The 19,335-nt window shown below is 45.1% G+C and overlaps 1 protein-coding gene across 2 annotated transcripts in view; it reads left to right on the plus strand.

Moving 5' to 3' along the window:
• Window positions 1-8,740: 8,740 nt before the first annotated feature.
• sorcs3b (sortilin related VPS10 domain containing receptor 3b) overlaps window positions 8,741-19,335 on the plus strand; it is a 50,857-nt gene continuing 40,262 nt past the window's right edge. The window contains exon 1 of one of the 2 annotated variants that reach the window (XM_060073123.1): window positions 8,741-9,834. In XM_060073123.1, the coding sequence (XP_059929106.1) occupies window positions 9,229-9,834 (606 nt within the window). In that variant the 5' untranslated portion in view covers window positions 8,741-9,228. The remainder of the gene's footprint in view (window positions 9,835-19,335) is intronic. The other variant, XM_060073122.1, reaches the window with a different exon arrangement.

The raw sequence follows: 19,335 nt of genomic DNA on the forward strand, positions 1-19,335 counted from the left end.
TAGAGCGAGCACGCCAGGAGCGAGACCACGTTCGCCATATCGAGCCTGAGGAACTGAGGAAGGTTATTATCCCGGACAAACTCAATTCCAAAAAAACTCCTTTTACAACCTCTCCACACCCTCCACACACGAGCACCATCGCTGCCCCACAAACCTAATCTAAACTGCGTGAATGACAGCTTTGCAAAACTCAAAAGGGAAAAAAAGGAAGAGGGGTGGGTAAGGGAGGGAGGGAGGGGGTTGGGCTCGAAGAAGAAGTAAAAGTAAAAGTAAAAGTAGAAGAGATAGAGAGAGAGAGAGAGAGAGAGAGAGAGAGAGAGAGAGAGAGAGAGAGAGAGAGAGAGAGAGAGAGAGAGAGAGAGAGAGAGAGAGAGAGAGAGAGAGAGAGAGAGAGAGAGACTGAATTGGAATTGAGGTGCGATGGAAGGGAGATGGGTTGGGCTCTCTCTGTAGGAAGATGTCACAGCCGCCCGACGCAGCTGTTCCCCAGCCGTGTGCGGTAGAGTTCGTCCCCCATATATGTCGCACCGTCACACCACCCACTTCGCCCGCCCGACTCAAGTCCAGACAGGGGGGGAGATGAGATGAGGGTGTCATGTTTCGATCTTACTGTGTCGTAAGCCACCCAGCGAGAGGGGGGGAGGAGAGGGCGGGGGGGGGGGGGGGGGAGGTTGATGGGAGCACAGAGATGAGACAGTGACAGTGGTTGAGGTGGAGGACGAGGAGGAGGAGGAGGTGGAAGAGGAGAAGGAGGAGGAGGTTTGGTTAATGTAGGCTCACAGGGAAGTCTTAAGCCTCCGTGGTAGCCGGGGAATGAGAGCACAGTGTGAACCGGAATGTGCCGACACTGCACAGCGCTGCGTCAGCCTCTCCCATCATTTACTGCCACCGGAAAGACACACACAATTTCATTTGTCCCGAAAAATGAGAGGTAACAGTGTAATGGATGTAGGCAGATGTCCTCCCGTGACTGATATCCCAGTGTAACTGCTTAGCCAGCTATGTTTCTCTCTCCCCCCCCCCCCCCCCCCCCCCCCACCCTCCCTTTACCTCAACACAATATGCACTAGATTCATCTTAACAACAAACTGAGATGTCGGCGGGGGGTGGGGGGGTTGTGTTGTGCTTGATAAGACTCAGCCTTCAGCGAGATGCAAGGCTGTCTAACCACTGGGATCGTTGAATGCCCAGCCGATGTTACTCAGGGCCAGTCTAAACCCCGCTAAAACCTCTGCACTAGGAGTAAATCTGTCCCCTTAATGGTTTATATAGCGAAGGCCACGTTGCAAGCTGCCATAAAACAACAAACTGTTGTATTATTTATTCATATTCCTTCATCGCTTCTTGTTTGGCTGATTGTTGCCGGCATCATCAGTGATGTCCAAATCCTTTTTCTATTTTTCTTGGCTCCTAAAGAGGTCTCCAAATGAAGTTTTGTAAGACGTGAAATTATTCACGAGAGGGAGCGATTTGAAATTCAAATTTGCATCCGAAGACTGACTGCATGGCTCTCCATACAGGAACGCTAAGAAGCAAGCTACTAATTGACTGAGGAGAGCGGAGCAGTCAGGAGAGATCTCCAGACGCAGTGGTGAGCAGTGCATCAAAAACAAAACAGAAAAACATTCCAAAGGCGAATCGCCTTGACAATTGAGAGGGGAAAAAAAATATACATCAAAACAGCATCTTTGTTGGAGTTTGTGTAACTCCTTTACCGCGCGTAGTATTCAGCGAAAGTGCACCCTGTGGGATATGACTTGAATATAGCTCCTTAGCAGTGTATTGATCCCAGAGTATTACTGTTTGTTTCCACCCTCCACACCTGCGGAGGGTAGTACCCTTCAGTATTTGCCTGGTTCCATCACCTGAATCCACCATCCCTGCCCAGAGGTTCAACATTAGTAGTTCTAACTGGAGAGACAGTGAAATCCGCGAGCTGCTGACCATCATGGGAGAGAAAGCTGTTTCAGTCCCATAGAACGAAGACGGGGAAAGATGGTGCGATCTACGAGAATGTACCAAAGGAACTTTCTTTGCAAGGCTTTTGTCGGGATAAAAAACAAGTGGTCAGCAAAATAAAGAATATGTTGGCGTTTTTGCACTTGTAAATAGTTAATCGCGTTTGTAGCCTAAACTCAGATGTGAACTCATTCTTGCATGAGAATGTCTTGAATCATAAAAAAATAAAAACATTCAGAGTATGCAAATTATTCTAAAGAGGTCTACTCTCCTTGTGTAGCCCCGCCTTCTCCAGTGAACCAAGAGAACCTGCTCCTTGACGAAGGGGGATTATACCCCCTCGGTTTTACACAGGCAAAACAGTGAAGTTGCAGGGCGTACCAAGCCGCGGCCAAACTGGCTTTGCAGTGTAAAAATGCCTATTCAGAGATCCCGTCCTCTCTATCTCTCACCGATTAACACACAGCTAACACCCCCGTTCCAGCCGTCTCGTCATGAGATGAGCTCTCCTGAGACCCGGGGTGAGCGATCCAGGGCCTGGTGTCACTGGCTCGAGGGGGACCGGGTTCTACATGCATTTCCACAGACCCAATCAGTGCCATGAATAGGCTGGACTCGAGAAACAAATTTGCTGACAGAATCCACCTGAGGGGAGCAACGGAAAAACAACACGGTGACTCCTGTTGAGAAAAGTTTGGAGTCTGCCTGGCATCTTCAAAGTCCGTGGATTCTGCCATTGAAGCTGTTTTGAAACAAGAAAATTGGCTCCAAAACAACAAGAAAGCCACGTTACTTGCAGAATCGCTATAACACCTTGGTCTAGGTGAAAGGAACCTCGCCCGGTCTCTGAGAACCTCTCAGACGGAAGGAACTTCAGACGGAATTATGAAGTGGAACAAAACAGAAAAACCAGGCATGATTTTCAGGCTCCTACAGTATAACATGTAACACCCCCACTACGTGCTCGTGTGCATCAATAAAACTGAGTAACGGGAACGATGCTCGTGAAAGCTGAATTCACGCCGGCATCGGAGGTGCCGTTTTGCATTCCCGTCAGCGGCTGGCGTGCTTGATGAACGGACGTAATCTGAATGGCGCTCCTCTCTCCGAATCAGCAGGGAGGGATGGATCGGGAGGCTGTCTGGCTTCAAAAGAGGGGTTAGATTAGGAGAGGATCAGGGGAGCGCAAGAGTGAAACATGTAGAGGCGGTGAGAGAAACAATGAGACAAAGAAAAGGGAGAGGGGCCAAACAGTGTGTGGGTGTGTGTGTAGGTGTGTAGGTGTCTATTGGGGCATGAGTTTCAGATGTGTGTATATGCCTTTGTGTGTAAGCTTTTGTGCGTGTGTGTGTGTGTTCGAGTGTGCGTGTGTGTGTATGTGTGTATGGGCCTATGTGTATTTCTCTCTGTACGTGCCTGTGTGTGTCTGTGCACGTGTGTATGGGAGTTTGTGTTTGTATGCGCACGCAAATATATATATATTTGTGTGTGTGTGTGTGTGTGAGCCTCGAGTCGAAAAACAACAAGTAACCTTTGGCCCAGTTCTAAAGCTCTCATTTAGAAAAAAACACAACTGACAAGTTGCCAAGGGTTTTAAGACTATTGATTTTTTCTTCCTTCATTTTCTTTTTTCTTTTTATTTATTTCTTTTTCTTTTTCATCTTTTCACACACCTTGGGAAAGTCCACTCTGGTTTGAGTTTTCACCCTTTATGGTAAATGCTGTAAATGTTGTGTGGGTTCAAAAAAAATCCCATCATCAAGAAGAAATATCTTTCCTTTGGCTCCACTCAGCGCCTGTGAGAGATACAACTGTAGTAAACAGATATCACCGGTCTAAACCGGGCTTGTTTATGGCACCGGGCAGGCGGGATAGTGATGGGGGAGTGTGATGGGCTTCCTAATGTGCACACTTCCTCTCTTATTCCCATTCTGGACATGCGTCTCTCTCTTTTTAACGCAGCCATGAATCTGGCCCCGACTTTAAGAACAATTAAACCCAACAATAAGCGACTTTGCGATTTGCCCGCGGCCTGCCTTGATGCTCGTTATATTGTTATGGCCGGCCGTATATTGTTCGCAGCGGCTCGGCACTCTACGCTTTGAAAAGTCCTTACTTTGAATCGGAGATATAACATAATAAATATGTAACAACATCGATATGTATGTTGGCTCCGTGTCGACCAATTAGTATGTATGAACATGAATAATTTTCTCTGAACGCTGGAATCGCGGAGCGCCAACCGTAGGATGTGACGCCAAGCTAGTATGTAGCCCGCAGGACTGCCTTTGACGGTGACATCGGCTGTGACTGCTGTACAAATCTGTAGGAAGTTTGAAGTAAAGATCTCAGCTTCCAATGAATAGTGAAGGACTAAACACGTTCAAAGCGCTTCTGCAAATCCAGAGCAGATCTTTGGAAACCGAGGGGTTAGCTTCTTAACACATTTGCTAGCTTCTTGCTATCATACAGATGTGGTTTTGCCTACAAGCCTGCACAAGAACATTCTCACAACTGCGTAGCACAAAGACAAAATGGGCTAAAATAAGCCGATATTTCCATTGAAGAGACAGGAAAACAAAGTGGGTCAAGTAATATTCCTTTGATACCAGCTGGTGGGTGCTCACCAGTCGCAACAAACAAACACGCTCATTAAGAGCTCCGTAATTGCATTATTGTATCTGTTAGTCAATTACTTCAGTCGCGACTGCGATACTATCAAAGAAAAGGACGTTTTCAAAATATCTATTTTCAGATAGCCTACACATTTTGTTTCTCACGGGAGTCGTCAATAGTGCAAATAATTACATTGAAAGCGCACATTGTTTGCAATACATTACCAGCAAGTGTACTGCTGATGAATGCAAGGATATAAAAACACAAATCATTCATTTGTTTAGAAAAGATTGATTTCGGGCCACAAATGGGGTTTTGAAAGTTCAAAACATTATAGCGAAGGCAAATTTAGTAAATCGTTTTAATACCTGCTCTGCAAATTCCCTATAGGAGACAGCTATTACACGAGGCCTACTTATCCAGGTGCAAGAAAGCCTTTTAAAACAAACACATTATAAAGATAACGGTGTGATAGTGATTTGCAAATGAGCTCCTCCATGTCCGGTTTTATTGCGCTGGCCAACTGTGCGAAATTGCTCCTCCCTACCGAGATTGCAAAACGCTTGTGTCTCGACAATAAACTCGCTACCAGAGGAAAATAAACAAATAAACTAAAACGTTTTCCCTTCCGCCTTGAAAAGGATGTTGTTGTTGTTTGTGTCTTCCCCTTTCTTCCTTTCTGTTTTTAATAGCGCACGTGGAGCGAGCGCCGCACAGTGTGTCTCCGGAGTGTGAGTGCGCGCTGTCTGGCTGATGGCCATTACGCCCGCTATAGCGCCGCTCCGCCGGGATCACTGGAGTGTTGGAACTAACAAGCTGGGGAAGCGGGCGGCAGTGGAACCACAAATGGGATTTTTGATTCCTGATGGCTCCCGGGTTTGGCTCCCCCCTCTTCGTCGATCTCCGTTGTTGCAGGGTTTTTCTACGTTTCCCGCGTTGAGCGCACTTGTGTGTGTGTGTGTGTGTGTGTGTGTGTGTGTGTGTGTGTGTGTGTGTGTGTGTGTGTGTGTGTGTGTGTGTGTGTGTGTGTGTGTGTGTGTGTGTGTGTGTGTGTGCTTGACCCGGATGACGCACGGGTGGAGCCGATAATCTCACTAATGATCTGCACTTTATAGAGGAGGGCAAGAGAGGGAGAGTGAGCGAAGTAGAGGTAGAGAAAGAGAAAGAGAAAGAGAAAGAGAAAGAGAAAGAGAAAGAGAGAGAGAGAGAGAGAGAGAGAGAGAGAGAGAGAGAGAGAGAGAGAGAGAGAGGTATAGGGTAGAGGTATAGGGTAGAGGTAGAGCGAGAGGTAGAGAGAGAGGTAGAGCGAGATAGAGCGAGAGGTAGAGAGAGAGGTAGAGCGAGAGAAGGAGAGACAGACAGAGAGCATGAAGGGTTAAACAGGCCATTACACACAAACACTCACACACAGACGCACACCTCTGCATGCACATATGCACAGGCACACACGGACACACCCTTATACAGCCCCATGCAATCGCACAGTCTCTCTCTCTCTCTCTCTCTCTCTCTCTCTAAGCTCACAACAGAAGCCCAAGACACACTCCCTGTGCTCCAAGGTTAGGCCAGATTAAAAGATGTGTCATTGATGGAGGAGTACCCCACCACTGCCTCCCCCATCTCTCTCTCTCTCTCTCTCTCTCTCTCTCTCTCTCTTCTCTCTATCACCCTGTCGGTGTGTGTTGCGTTGGAAAGCGGTCCACTTCATCTCCGCTCCATAATGGGTAAACAGAATGTGATCAGTCCAATTACCCCCTCGTGGCGGAGGCATACTGAAGGGGAGTATCCCGCCGAGGGAGTCGGCTCATGGTTGGGGGGGGGCGGGGGGGGTGGGGGGGCGGGTGGTCACACACACCTGCTGCCCGGCGCCCCTCACTCGGATGCGTTTCAATTTGTTTCCACAGCTGTGGCAAAAAAAAAAAAAACTTTGACCGGGGAAACTAAATGGAGTCCAGCGGAAGGGAGGTGGTCAGCCTGCCACTGTTGGCCTTCGTTCTGCTCCCTGCCTCTACAGCGGATTACACTCCGGGGCGGCTGGGTAGTGTAGTTTTGGAGGTAAGACCTTAAGTCTGACCTATATGTTCAGACCGCAGCTAATGAGGTTCTGAACCAGAACTTTTCAAACACCCTAACCATGACTCATTACTAAATGCTAATTATCCTGCCACCTACATAAGTAAAGTGTCTTGAACAGGGCAGATGTGCCGACTTTTTATTAAAGTAGTTCCTTAAGTACTATGAAATAAACATGAATGAAGGTTCATCCTGATATGAGGTTCTTGGTTCCAGCCCAATTTCCACAGTCTTGAGGCATCCTATAGAGATGGATGCTGTAGCCCGCACCTGCCCCTTAATGCCTAAAGGTACGGCCACACTGATCGCGTTACGAGCGAGAGGTTTAGAAAATCGGCATTTTTGCATAGGGAACCATTGGTTTAGGCGCGTAAATGCGTTACACGCGCTACAGCGTTACACGCGCTTAGATGCGTTTTACCCACCTAAATAACTCGTTCAACGCACCTACGTGCACAACGCACCTACGCGCCCAACGCACCTACACGCAGAGTTCCAAAAATTGAACTTTTTACGTTCCTATGCGTGATGCTTAGCCGCGATAGCCAATCAACATTGAGCTTGACCCGACGTCACTGGCAGAGAGACGGAGGACAGGTGCTCCGCAGCCCCGCAGCTGACATGGAGCACCTGTTGTTGGTGTCCTGACGGGAGATCCTGGCACCAACCCGGGCTAGCAGGTCATCGAACATGGCCCCAGTCAACCGAAAATACTGCTGGAACCGACCGTCATCCAGGCGGAGTTCCTGGAGGAGGTGGTGAAACTCACCCAGCTGTGAGTGCCTACGGAGGATGTCATGCACCCAAACACGACGCCGTTTGGGTTTCCTACTCTCCTCGAACTCCCACAACAAATTCAGCGCAGCAATGGTGGTGATCTCAGCCATGTTTGTGGAGCAAAAGAAAAGTAGCAGGGGAAAATACGTTTTGGGCGGGCTCATCTAGCTGCTTAGGCGCGTACGGCGCGTTAGGCACGTTGAATCATTTTTGTGACGCACAATGTTCAAGTGGCAGATTAGGCGCGTCACGCGCGTAATCCTACGCACGTAACGCGTTCAACCTGGCCGTAACTTTAAGCTACGGCCACACCAAACGCGTTACGCGCGTAAGAGGCGTAGAAAATCTGCATTTTTGCATGGGGAACCATTGGTTTAGGCGTGTAGATGCGTTACACACGCTAAAGCAGTGCGTTAGCCACGTTTTTACGTACCTAAGGCGCACAACACACCTACGGGCGGAGTTCAAGAAATTCAACTTTTTACGCTCCTACGATAGCCAATCAGCAAGCAGAAAGAACATGGACGACCAAGTCATCTTTCAGTGTGTTTCCTACGTTCCTCGGACTCCCACAACAAATACTGCGCAGCAATGGTGGTGATCTCAGCCATGTTTGTTGAGCAAAAGAAAAATAGCGGGGTAAATAAGTTTTGGGCGGGCTCATCTAGCTGCGTAGGCTAAGGCACCATTATGAACAATTTTTGCGACACACAATGATCAAGCAGCAGGCTAGGCGCATTACACGGAGTTTGGTGTGGTCGTGCCTTTACGTCATGTTGATGTGACTGTGACAATGACATCTGTGACAATGACTCTGTCACGTTGAATGAAAACATTGGCAGAATTGTGTCATTATTCAAGACACTTCCATTCATCTGAGAAATCAATGGGTAAATCATGTGAAATTATTTCACATCACAGATTATTATGTTTTGTCTCTCCCAGTTGATGCAGCCATAACATGCATCTGGCTTTCAGCAATATAGGCTAACTAAAAAAACATTTTCATCAACAAATAATACTACAATACTGAAAATTGTATTCCCACTGATTAAAAGCAAGACTTCCAGAACGAATAGGAAAACGGTTCGATAGGTCGTTCCGAAATGAAGAGAAGGAAAATCATGCACTTTGCAAATATGAAAAGCTACAAGTTTACAGGGACGATTAAGTTCATGTAAACTTTGAAGATGTTTCTTTATTAGGCTGGCACATTACCCATTCCCGGCTGCACCCCAACACCACGTAGCCAGTCGATGCATTGATGGAACCACTCAGAGCTGCTCCGACCTCAAAGACTCTATGCTCTCCAAGCTGGAACCCCGCTTGATTTGACTTTTAAATAAGCGTACCACCGAGTGAAAACCACACCAGTATTGCTATATTTTGTTACAAAGGAAACACAATGCAAAGCCAATATATATCCAGGATCACGAATAGCGCTTCCATCGAGAGAGTCCTTTCGCTCACACATTTGGTAATAAAACGCTAATGACGAGGTGTTGTCTGAATAAAACGATGAATGGCTGCATTAGTGTTGCTTTTTTATTTATTTAATACTGTTGCTTGTCGTTGAGCAGCGGCTCCTTGACGAACTCTAAAAGATTCCTGCACTTTGCGCGCTCTGCCAGATGCGCAGCGCCTCCCCAACCGGAGCTCACTTGGAAACGTTCCTGGACTGGAGCGGGAGAGCGGAATATAGGCTCGTAACGGCGGTGCGTTACACTGATCTGACTCACCTGAAGTAGCCACAAACACACTTTTCTACAGTTTGGTTATCGAAAATACTGTTCGGTGCCAAACATGTTTGGAATTTGGTCTCTGTGGTGCTCTTTGGCGTTCGTGTTTTCTCATTTGGACCACAAGTTCGGGGCACGCGGTGAGATAAGTTGCCCGGCATTGAAACGCAGGCACGAGCGTCTGCAGGTGATGCCGCCGGAGACAACGGGTGTTAAAGGCTCAGTCGTAAATAACAACAGAACAGAGTTGCTCAACGGCTTGACTGTGGAATACCCTATTGTTGACGACGGGGACCCCAACAGTGACGGAGCGCCGCAACAGGATCTAGCGAGAGAATCCGGGATGGAGGACCCATTTGCTCAAATCTCTGCAAACCCTTACCCTAACCCTGACCCGAAGAGCAAAAGGAGAAAGAGGACAATACGGAGTGTGGCGAGGAGACACGCCGAAGTTTTCGAGCGGATACCAGTGGGTCAGGCTGGGCCAAGTCTTCTGAAGACCGCGCAGGGAGTGTACAGCTCCAGGGCCGAGTACAGGCGCAGCGGGGAGGAAGGCAAGGGGTCCGGCCAGCGGCAGACTGAGCCCTACCTGGACACCTCCACCTTTGCTTTGGCCGGTGACTCCGCGCACAACCAGGCGATGGTGCACTGGTCTGGACACAACAGCAGTGTGAGTTGCGGGTTTTGCGATCTAAACATGTTGCAGCACTACACCACGCACACCTCCGAGAGGCCAACCAGATCACCATTTAACCAAGTATTGATTATAGTAGCTTTATTATTGACTGATGATAATAATAATGTTTTAAAACACTCCTTTCAGTCGTCGTCATGTGGGGCCATTACGCATGGCGCATTATTCTCCATACGCGCGCGTGTGTTCATTGTGGATCAGTGGTTATTTAGCTTGAAGTGTGAAAAAGTCCCATTTCACCCTGCCTTAAGATTCTGTATTACACGATGTGCTGTGGTTGTCTTGCATATCTTTGTCACTGCTCGTGAGAAACAAATGGAAAAGGCAAGCGCATTACGCGACGGTTTATGGAGACCAATCGTGGAGACGTTAATCTATACTTCTTTACCCCATCGGGCTTTAGACGACACGTTACAGAGCATCACTTTTACGACTCAAGCAGCACAACGTTTGTAGGTTAAAAAAATAGACTTTGAATAGGCTACCTTTCGCCTGTTGCAAAGGTAAAAAAAAAAAAAAAAGATGCATTATCCGATATTAATCACCTGTTTAAGTGCCCGTGTCTTAAGCAGTCATAATTAAATACTTGACAGCTTCAGGCATTAGAAACACAGTGTGACCTTTATGAAGCCGACGCATGCACGTGTCTCCTCTTAACATTTGACTTTACACATTGTTGATTGCAGTCCTAATTGTCTGCCTGAATAGTCCTACATAATTGCCTCACATTCAATAAAGTGCAATCCCCCCCTTACACTTGATTGCTAAATGGCTGCTGCGGCAAAAATTCGAAATGAATTTACCTCACCGTCTGTATACATTGGATTATTCTCTGTAGGCATCTGACAATCTCCTGCTGGTGGTTGTCCAGTTATTTCTTCATTCTACAGAAGCTAGCACAGCATATAAATATAGGCCTTTCTTTCTTTTAAATACATTTTGAATGGAATACTATGTTCCGGCGTTAGCTAATGCGTAACCCCCCCATATCTTTTCATCTTGCTTTGTCCTTTACATTTTCTGTTCCCTTCAGTTTTCTGACAATTCATTCTGTTCTATTCTGTTCTTTTCTATTCTCTGCTCTCCCCTTATATTCTATTATAATATTTTATATTCCAATATGTTCTATTCTAATGCTATTTTATTGGATGATCGATTGGCCAGTGGGGCTACTGTGCCTGATTCAAAGGTTCTGGGAGCAAAAAAAATGTCTTGAATGAATTTGACATAATTTGCAGCAATTTAATGAATCTTCACACATTCATTCAGGTATCCCTCCTCTCCAGTCTGAATTACTTAATCGGCTATATTTTATGTTTTTTTATGTTTCTTTTCTAAGTGGGATGATAGGATGATGGGAACTTTGAATTACATAGATTAGTGATTCCAATCTAAAATAAAATGTAACATTTGAGAGAAGAAAAAAACTTCTGAACCAACCCGAGGGGCTCAAAGTGTTACCATGAGTTCAGTTCGGAAAGACGGAAAAATAAATATGTGAATGACACTCAAAAAGGAGTCCGGCACTCCCCTCCCACAAATAATTAGTCACCATCAAATCAATGTTTGGTTCCAAATAGACTTGTGTTCTCCTTGAAGTGAACATCTTACCAAGTCCCACCCATCTAGAGAGGCTCCATGAAGCAGCTCCTCAAGGAGGCACCGGGCTAGTGCACCATGCATTCACAGTATAAAGCTCTGCCACTGCTGGTACTGCAGCACAAGCTCCACTCCCTGCAAGAGGCAGAGACTCTCTGGATCTCAGGGCCCCCTGCAAAAACAGAACGAGCTGAACCCCACTCCTCACCTCTTCCACTGATTCCCCTCAGGGGTTCCTATTGTTCTCGCTTTGTCCTCGCCATAAGAACCCCGCCCAGGGCTCCAAACTACTTGTTTTTGTTTTGTTTCCCGCCATTGTAGCCATCAGGACCTCCGACGTGCCCCCCCGGGCTGGCGTTCCTCTGCATACCCAATCAGACTAAATCGGTTATTGTTGCACATCATCTCCCCGTTATAAATAGATAATAAAGGTGGTGGTGGTGGTGGTGGTGGTGGTGGTGGTGGTGGTGGTGGTGGGGGGGGGGGGGGGGGGCAGGCGGAGCGGTGCCTAGGGGGACACCTGTGTCTCCAATTGGTTCATTAGATAGAGAGCCATTCCGTTTAGCGTGCGCAGGCTGGCTCGCACGAGGAGCTCCTTGATCCATGAAATCTACTGGAGTGAACCCCCCCCAATACACGGAGGGCCCCGGCCGTAGACCGTGGGTGTATGGGGGGGGGGGGGGGGGGGGGAATGCGACTGTCTGGCTCTGGGAGAGAAAAACACTCACAACCCCATGTCAATGCTGAAATTGCATTTAGGAGTGCGAGAGGAAACCAGGCATTTTAAGCGGAAGGTAACACTTGAATAAAGACTAATTCTAGTCAATAGGCCACGATATTTCTTCTAAGATCTACAGGATGCAGTTAAAAGAATGACATATGATGTCTGAGTGGAATTCAATTGCCTTTGATTGATTTGGCCCTTCTGTGTGAGCTTATATCTTCAGTAGGGTACTTTACCCAATCTACACCAAGCCACCTGAGTATGGAGAGAAGCAAACTTCTCCTGGATTTTATTGAGCGTATGCATGACATGCCAATGTGACATTTACAGATAGTAGCAGTAATTGTGAAAAATATCAAGATTGCTTGCTTTGTCCTCCCTCCATTTTGTCTTCTTCGTGTCCTGGTGTGGGACCCATAGCCTGCCCCCCCAAGGGACACGCCCCTGTGTGTGTGCGTGTGTGTATATATAAATATATATATATATATATATATATATATATATGATTCGAGTACAGGTCCCTGTGTGTGTGTCCCTGTGTGTGTGTCCCTATGTGTGTGTCCCTGCGTGTGTGTATGTGTGAGTTTGTGTGTGTGTGTGCGTGTTCAAATACATGTGTGCGCGCTCACACACACACACACACACACACACAGGTGTGCGAGTGTCTGTGTTTGTGTAGATGAATCTAGCAAAGCTCAAGCCTTAAAGGGTCTTTAAAGGTTACAGCCCCAAGTCATGTGTTTGCCGGAATGCAGAGAGGAACTGCAGTGTGTAGTACACGCGTACAACACAACATGTACTACACACCACACACACACACCACAGGACAAATCTTACATTGGAAAGTTACAAATCCACTTACAACCTACTGCCCTTTACCAGTCTGCATTGGAAGTGTGTTGAAAAAAAATTCTCCCCAATATGAATAATTTCCCCCTCCGATATGAAAAGTACGATTTCCCACTTTTATTTCAATGTACATTTCACATGGGAACCAGTTCGTGGAATAATTCAGTAGGATCCTAGTTTTTAGCCCCGGGAACGGCATGCATGTGTGCCTTTGTCCATGAATCATTTGTGCGGCGGGACTGCGAGGCATTACATCAACGTGGGTTCTGAGCACTTTCTTGGCACTCACGGTCTAGTTTTGCCCCACAAAGTGCATTTTAAGTACAAAATAAATGCCTCCCTTCAGTCGTACGCTCAAGAACACTCTTCACTTCTCGGGGGTTTCACTGCCTCCTTGCTTCCCTTCTTTTATCACTCTCATTTAGTGCGAGACGCTCCTACCGTCCCTTCCATCTCTCTCTCTCTCTCTCTCTCTCTCTCTCTCTCTCTCTCTCTCTCTCTCTCTCTCTCTCTCTCTCTCTCTCTCTCTCTCTCTCTCTCTCTCTCTCTCTCTCTCTCTCTCTCTCTCTCTCTCTCTCTCTCTCTCTCTCTCTCTCTCTCTCTCTCTCTCTCATACCAATTCAAAGACGTATAGCCTTAACACAAACACAAAGACACACACACATGCACACAGAGACACTTTTATGTTGTGGAACTTATCAGGGATCAAGCATGCGCAGCATCCTATTTGATGTGTTTTGTGATGTATTAGCTAATTAGCTGTGACAACACAATGATATAGGCGGCTCATTTGGATGTGACTCACTCTAACGTAACCCCCAAACCATAAGAAAGTGTGGGAGGTGTTTCTTACATTTAGGTAATTATACATTTTAGGTCATTTAAAAATGTTCCTTGTTCATTAAAAATATGGGGAAGTCTTTTTTTTTTGCCTAGTTAGTTTATGCATACAGACATAAAAGGGCATATTAATTCATTGATTCTGCACACGGCCTGAAGAAATTAGTCTAATACATAAAAACATGTTTAAAGATGAGAGGAATTGTACTCCACTGGCAGTCAAATTAAATAACGATTTAACTTTAGTATTTACATTACTTAGCGTTTAGGCTTGACAGAAACTAACTCCCTGTTACTACAGCAGTAACCTCACTTAAATAAATAACGATATTTTTAAAGATAGATTTATTGTATTTTTGGATGCTGATGAGGCAAGCTCTCTGTCGTAATGGGGTTATTGTCATGTCATTGTCAACCGCTCCCTGTGGGTTGGTCGGGGCCAGGTTCTCCAAAATACATTGAAAGTCATGGCCGTACGCACGGTCATATCATGTACATCCATGAATTCACGTCTCAGCGGAGCAGCACTCACTTCAGCCATCTCCCCAACACCTATTATTCCCAACCGTAAGGATTGTCTCAACCAAAAATCTAATCAAATGCTTCAGTAGGCTATGTCCTGCAGACGCTCTGGGTGTCAGGAGGACCCAATGGTCTGTACAGCTGCACATGTAGACACCGCTGAAAATAAACAAATAACAAGAATGCAATTTCTTGGTATTCCTTCATATTTTCGGAATTGCTTGATCGAATGATGAAGACGTATGGAGCATTTTGCATGTATCCGACATTGATTAGAAATGAACAATCATCGTTCATATTAATATATGGCACAATATTATCGATAACCAATTCACTCAAAAAATAGTGCACATTTATATCTTTAGTGCTATTAAATTAAATTAAAACTGTCTGTGATCTATGCCCTTATCAAGATATTTTTTATTTGCATATCTGGCCTTCATAACAGCTGATGCATTGTTGCTATTGTACAATGTGTGTGTATAATTTGTCTATGCATGCCATCAAATCATTGCCAAATCATAGTTTATTGTGGAAATCTGTCTTTCCTACAACCCAGTGTCCAGCGGCCGCTGTTGTGTGTGCATGCAGCCTATATTTTGTGTATGTTTTCTTCCTTGATTATTATTCATAGACCAATATTGTATGTTCATCAAGGCATACAATTTACGGCTGTAATGATATTAGAAAACATGCACAGCAAAAGTACATTTTAAAGCATATCAGTGTAGAGGGTTGTACCCCAACCCCCCCCCCCCCCCCATCCCCAGCACCCCATACTTCACACGTGTTCCCATGGCGATATGCCACTCTACTTCAAGCGTTACAGAAATTGACCTACAGTGAAGGTAGTATTTTCCACAGTCTAGTTGACACGCACACTGTCCAGTTGCACCACTAGGCAGATGATCTACTAATGTATACTCCGATCCAACCTGATAAGCAAAGCATGTTACATGAGCAAGTGTCTTGCTGAAACTACAACTGCAGAGGCAGTACAATGTCTTCCAGCTAGTGATGAATAACCCCCTCCATCCACCGAAATGGTTAGTTTATTTTTATTTCACATGTTTTTCTTAATCCTACATAATTGGAAATCTGCAAACAAAAAACATTTGTGAAAGTTATTTAGCTAGATTTGGGTAAAATCTGTCAAAAATTTCGTCTCCATCAAAAAAGCGATTGAACAAAAAAACAATTCAGCGGGGAATGTTTACCAATGACACCCCACAGTTTAATCATGTTTTATTTTTCCACCATTTTATAAAAATAGAGCTCTCATCAAGTCGATTATCCTAGCCGCTGATTTTAAACAGTCATGCATGCCTTTATCTCATCTTGGATATATTACCGCAACCACCTCCAGTGTACCTGGCCCAATCAGAAGAGCACCTTCATGTTACAGCTAGAAACACTTCTAGCCCGCCCTCTAATCTAGGCCAAATGGGATCAGGCTACACCCTGTACGAAGCCTCTTTATCATTTGCTGCCTGTCACTTAGGATTTATTAAAATTATTCAAATGACTTTTTATCACTTTTCCAGTTCAGATATGGGCTAGCTGCTTAAGTGCCCTGGTATAAACCAGGGTAATATACACCAGGCCCAGGTCATGTGGCAGGCCTCTGCGGTCCTTCCCAAGGTCTGATCTGGAAGACTAAGGCCCAATCCCATTTCTACCCCTTACCCCTTCCCCTTACCCCTTCAAAACAAGGGGGAGGGGTAAGGGGAAGGGGTAAGGGGTAGAAATGGGATTGGGCCTAAAGGACCACTTTAAACCAGGAGAGACCAAAATACCAGGCTTTAAAGATTGGTACAGCTTTATCGTGTAAGAATAGATACGCTTCCACATACTATTTAAAATAGAATCAATTTCCTTTTCGGACATGTTTTAACCTTACTTTAACTATTAATTGTACTTATTTTTTCTTTTTTACCATTTCCGTTATAAATTAAGTATTCCTTGTATTCTGGTTCCTTATCAACCCAACCCGGTTCACATTACCATTGCAAGAGGGAAAACATATTTGTTGGGTTGGGTGCTGGAGAAAATGCTTTGATCACAGTGGTCTGTATCAACCAGGGTTCAATAGGGTTCTCGATGTGAATCAGAAACCCTTTAACCCCACGTCAAAAACACATCAAAATGCACTCTAACATCTTGTCCAAAAAGATTGATAACAGCTGCTTAGGTCTCAGATTTTCCTTTTAATCTGTTCCCTGCTAGAGTTTAAGGGTCAAATAACCTGAAAAAAAAACACTTTTCTTCAGTTGAAACCGGCTCCCATCGGTTCACACAACGAGTTTGTCAGCTGCGCATCCTAGCAAGGGTGAGTGTGACGTGGTTTCTTGACAATGTTTGACAATTCCTCTCACACTCTCAAGTGTCAGTATTTTCTAAATCCTTTCTTACTTTTTGCAACTCATAATATAAGTTCTCCTGCCATAATGAGGGTTTACTTACCCTTTAGTGAGTGACAATATCCTAACTCGGGAAAATTTGCCCTTACAACCCTCTCCACCAAGCACCGTAGTGGCAGTAGAATTAGCTCACCAACCCTGTTACCTTATAGAACATTATTAATGAAGCCAAGATGTTTTTTTCATTAACTAAAACATGTTAGTTTTGTATTCTCTTTTACGTTTGTCGCATCAGCTTCATCCGGTGGATTTCATTTCCTCTTCAAGTGGATCACAATACAGTCAGGATTTATCTTCATATCTGAGATCAGAACACTTCATTGGCCGTACGGAAAAGGAATTAGAATTGTTTGAAGTGCATACACAAAAGATTAACGCAGACAGCATGCAGCATACAGCCTAATCTGTTACTCATACTGTTTACCAGAGGTTTGTCCACAGAAGGTTTGGTTTGGCACATGCCGCCCCCCCCCATTTTGTTTATTTTTAAAGGCCCACCCGTTCAGAATTTGACTTATTAAGAAAGCACTCTGAACCACTCTGCCATCTCTGCAGTGTTGTGGTCCCCTTGTGTCATTCTGGGCCAATCCTAGGCCAGCCCTGGTAAATGAGGGAGGACACGCCACGTTTATATGACAGCTCGAGAAAAACAGTCATGCTGTTCACCGCCTCGAGATCGAGGAGCAAATGATGATGGGTCACCCTGGGCATGTTACGACAGAGGTGGTCACAGACCTAACCTCGTGGTGACTACTTTTTCACACTTGTGTTTCCGACGAGTGCTTAAATGTGTTAAATGTCACACAAAGAGACATCATGTGGTGGAAAAAAATGGTTTCTAACTATAGATTACCATGCGGTAATTTAGCCTTTTGTACAACAATTACTATTTAGTAATTTAGCAGATGCTACTTTTTCGAAAGATACTTGCAGTAATTGCTCATGCATGTTTTTAGAAGGTAGTTGTTGCTGAAGGATTTCCACAGGTCAGACTGAGGCCATGGGGTATGACCCAATAACTTGACTGTGGGTATACACCCTAACAACCTGATTACTCGTCCTGTTTAAAAGTTAAGTTGAAATAGTGATGTCATTGGCATATACAATAGTATAATATCCACAGTCATGTACTGTTCAGCTCTCACCTAACTAAGAGGTATGCTTGACATCTATTTATTTGTTTGGGAACTATTCACCGTGTTTTGACCGGGACCACGCCTTCGTACTGTATAGATACTGCAGTAATTATACATTATAAAAAACTGAATAATAAATGTAAATAATGGAGCACAACGGAGAGGATAAATATTTATAACAAATGAAAAGATTTTCTTAAGACAATATTAGTATCCACAACTCAGCCATTATGCGGAATAAGTGTATAAGTGATTTTTGAAAGCTGAAGACAAACCTGTGATTAGATTCCCTTCTGGAAATCAAATTACATGCTGGTGCTGGCGGCATGACGGAAATAAACAACCGCAAAAAAACAACAAGAACAAGGGCATAACGTCAAAAACGTACTGCCACTGAAATTAACATAAGACGACAACAACTGCTTGAATGTCCATCCCGAGTGGCCGTTCCCCTAGCAGTGTAGCCTACTGGTTTGTCACCAACAATAAAGGGAAAAACAACCCTGTTATATTGAACCGATGGAGCGATTCCATATTGACCAATCAGGACATTCCTTTGTCAGTAAACAGCGCTGCATTTTTTGAACCCTTTCAAAATTAAGCCAATTCCCTTAATTCTGCCCCCCGAGATGGACTGAATTGATTTGTGGGAAAGTCTCTGAGGCTTGACGTACGGAGGATGCGGGACCCGGAGATCAGCAGTCAGAAGGATGCATACAAGCACCACCTATACAGGGATGGGCTAACACACAGCACCATACTCCCTCCACCAGGGGATTTACACAATGAAAACACCGTCCGTCCCCCAGAGAATGCTTTCTCTCCCTTGTAAAAGTTCAATCCGTCACGAGATGGACTCGGTGGCGCACACCGCAATGGTTGAGTTCTGCTGCTAAGTGGAGTCTTTTGAAGGCGCAAATCAAGATGTTGCCTTTCACGAGGTGCCGTCTCCTTGAGATGCGTTTTCGTTTCATTTTGTCCCCTCATTCGACAACAACAACGACAGAGCCTTTAATGAAAGGGAATGCAAATTCACCCGCTGATATTCCTCTCTCTCTCCACAGGTGTCTGCCGGGAAAAATCATCACGCCTAATAGATGCATGAATATCATTAATTGTTAATCATGTGAGCACAAACAAAAAGTGTAAACCCATTATGTCTTTAGTTGAGTTGATTCACGGTTCAGGGGGGGTTGACACACAGGTCTTTGTTTGTTTTAGAATTGGCCGTTTTATATCAGAACTATGGGATCAGGAAAAAATAAAGGATACCAGTGAGTGCTGCAACTCTTTGCTTCCGCAACACTATTACTATGCTACATAATCAATTCAACACAATTAATTCAAAGCAAAAAACGTAAATGTAATCTCAGTGGAAGCAACCTAT

The sequence above is a fragment of the Gadus macrocephalus genome, chromosome 15 (assembly GCF_031168955.1).
Source record: "Gadus macrocephalus chromosome 15, ASM3116895v1".
Taxonomy (NCBI): Eukaryota; Metazoa; Chordata; class Actinopteri; order Gadiformes; family Gadidae; genus Gadus; species Gadus macrocephalus.